We start from the raw sequence: 2,697 nt of genomic DNA on the forward strand, positions 1-2,697 counted from the left end.
CTCAACAATTGAGGTCGCTGTCGGTGGCCACGGCCGCGGTTGGCCGACGGTCATAGTAGCAGCTTAGTCAAGCTTGGTCTCATCCATACATGTATGTATGTATGTATGTATGTATGTATGTATGTATGTATGTATGTATGTATGTATGTATGTATGTATGTATGTATGTATGTATGTATGTATGTATGTATGTATGTATGTATGTATGTATGTATGTATGTATGTATGTATGTATGTATGTATGTATGTATGTATGTATGTATGTATGTATGTATGTATGTATGTATGTATGTATGTATGTATGTATGTATGTATGTATGTATGTATGTATGTATGTATGTATGTATGACTTAGATTACACTGTGGGCTGCAAGAGCCGGGGCCGAAGCCGAAACACAGCGCAAGGGTCGGGAGCACACAGCACAAGTCGGTTAGTCTTGTGTGCTCCCGACCCCGACTCAGACTGCCAACACTCTACGCAGCCACTCCGCAGCCCCTCCATCCGGGGATGGCGCTGCATTGAATACACCACGAAGGGCTCTCAGGTCCCGCTAGAGCGGGTCCACAAGTCTCAGCTAGGGCAAAGACAAAGGCTCTCTGAAACAACCCCCTAAAACACCACCAACGAAAACGGGATTCGAAGGGAAAACAAACAAACAAACAAAAAATCGGTTAGGGCAGTCCCGGCAGGGGAGGGCTCCTGATATACCTAACAGGCCAACAAAAAAAACCTCCAAGAGAGAAAGGCTAAGAGAGCTCGACACCACAAGACGTCTTGCAACCACCTTAAAACAACTGACCTCCACCACCTGTCCCTTCCTGGGCTGGTCCAGGGGAGAAGTAGCCATATAAAGAAGAGGGATCCCGCCCAAGCCTGATCACCACTGCAGGGGCCCGGGATAGTCCGGCGAAACCACAAAAGCGTTAGCGTTGCCACGACACACAGCTCCTAGACCCTCCAGAAAACCGCAGGGGGAGGATTGTAGCCCGCGCGGCGCCTCCCCCTTACCGCCACTAACCTGAACGGTTGGTCCTCCGGAAACCTATTCACCCTGTCTCGTACTGCACCGTTCTCACCCTCGTCCCTCACCAAGCAACCCAGTCCCACAGAGAAAACGTGTCTAAATAGAATGGCCCTCCTCGGGCCACATCTCCCCCTCATCCGAGCCCCGCTACCACCACCAGACCTCAACCTCCCAAACACCAGAAAACCTCCGTCCTTTTGGCGCTCTCACCGCCATCTCCCCCCTCCCCTGTCCGAGCGACCCCACCTCCCCCCGGCTCTCCAGCCCCCTACAACCTCAGAGCGGCACTAGGGAAGAAAAAGGGTTCTTCCCTGCACGACGTGACCGCCTCCATTCCCCGTCCTTCTCCTCTCCCTCTCCCGTCTCGGGGTTCCCTTTCACCTATTCCCTTGTCCTCCAACCCCCATCCCCTTCGAACTCCTATACCCCCCCGAGCCCTGCCCTACAAACTAAGCTCAAAGCGCTCTTAGGCAATAATTTCCACCGCTTCGGCGCACCGCAGTGCGCCTTCTGAAAACGACAGGATCGGGTGATCGGGTCCCACCCCGTCCAGCCTCTCCGCGGGTGCCCAGCGCCGTGAAGGAGCGCAGGCGCGCCCAGAAGTCACCACTGCCCGGGCGCGGGCCGCTCCAAGGGGTTGCTGCGGGTGCCGCTGCCGCCGCGCCTGCTGTTGCTGCTACCGCCCCTGTCGCCATGTTCCGCTCCTGCGTTTGGTCCTCATCCCCCGGCGCGTTCAGTGCAGGCCCCGTCTGCGGTCCCGCCCCGTCGGCCTGGATGAAAAAGTCCGTTATCCGCCTCTGCCTGGGGCCGGGTACCTGCACCTGCTGCGTGTGCTCCCGGTTCTGTGGTCCTTGGCTCCCAGCTCGTTCCTGCCTCCTGCCCGCTGCCCTCAGGCAGCATCTGCCAACCTCCATGGCAGACAGGGCCGACAGGGCGATTATATCCCATACGGCCTGTTCGCATCCGGTTGGGGCCAGTAATAGCCAGAGTTGCTTTCGGGTGACTCCCCCTACCGCCGCTTCCTGGGAAGACTGTAGATGCCGGTCGATCTGTGCCCGCACCGCCTGCACCACCGGGCATTCCCAAAAGTGATGCATGCGTGGCGAGCATGGCTGACCAGCTGCTCCACCGAATCCGCCACATCCACAGCGTTCTGGAGTCATGCGGGCTAGGTGCGTGTTGCCCGGTAGGGGGACGCCATCCACTGCGAGCCGCCATAACGTCTCCTTATTCTCATTCTCCCATCGTACCCCGGACCATACGCGGGCCTGCGTCGCCCTGAATAGGCTGATTTCCGACGGGGGCGGCGGCGACGGGCCCTGAGGATCCGTCGCCTCCCGCACAAATTCAGCTACCAGGCGTCTTCTCTTCTCCTCCATAGGCCCACATTGCAGCTGTGTCGCCAGGCGAACCGTGAGGCGTGCCAGCGGGATGGCCTCCGCCATCCCAGGTATACGCCACCCAATTCGCCCAGCAATCATACCCATCGCTTGCATGCTGGTCAGCAGTGGTGCTGGTGACGGTATGACAGCCTCCTCCCCTTCCGTTGCCGCTGCCATCGGTTCCGTTAGCCCCCGCTGCTGCTGCTGCTGCTGCTGCTGTCGCCGGGTCTCGACCGTTCTAGCAGCTTCGAGCCAGGCCAGGTTTATGCTGCTATGCAGCGCCGCGAGGG

The 2,697-nt window shown here is 58.0% G+C and overlaps 1 protein-coding gene across 1 annotated transcript in view; it reads left to right on the forward strand.

Annotated features, from left to right (window-relative positions):
* Positions 1 to 2,697, forward strand: part of VOLCADRAFT_100610 (uncharacterized protein) — a gene marked incomplete at both ends in the record, with an annotated part of 22,844 nt that overhangs the window by 13,874 nt on the left and 6,273 nt on the right. Inside the window, 2 exons of the mRNA XM_002959160.1 lie at positions 2,175 to 2,197; positions 2,420 to 2,525. Coding sequence (XP_002959206.1) covers positions 2,175 to 2,197; positions 2,420 to 2,525 — 129 coding nt within the window. The remainder of the gene's footprint in view (positions 1 to 2,174; positions 2,198 to 2,419; positions 2,526 to 2,697) is intronic.

This window comes from Volvox carteri, assembly GCF_000143455.1.
Source record: "Volvox carteri f. nagariensis unplaced genomic scaffold VOLCAscaffold_130, whole genome shotgun sequence".
In the NCBI taxonomy this organism is placed as follows: domain Eukaryota; kingdom Viridiplantae; phylum Chlorophyta; class Chlorophyceae; order Chlamydomonadales; family Volvocaceae; genus Volvox; species Volvox carteri.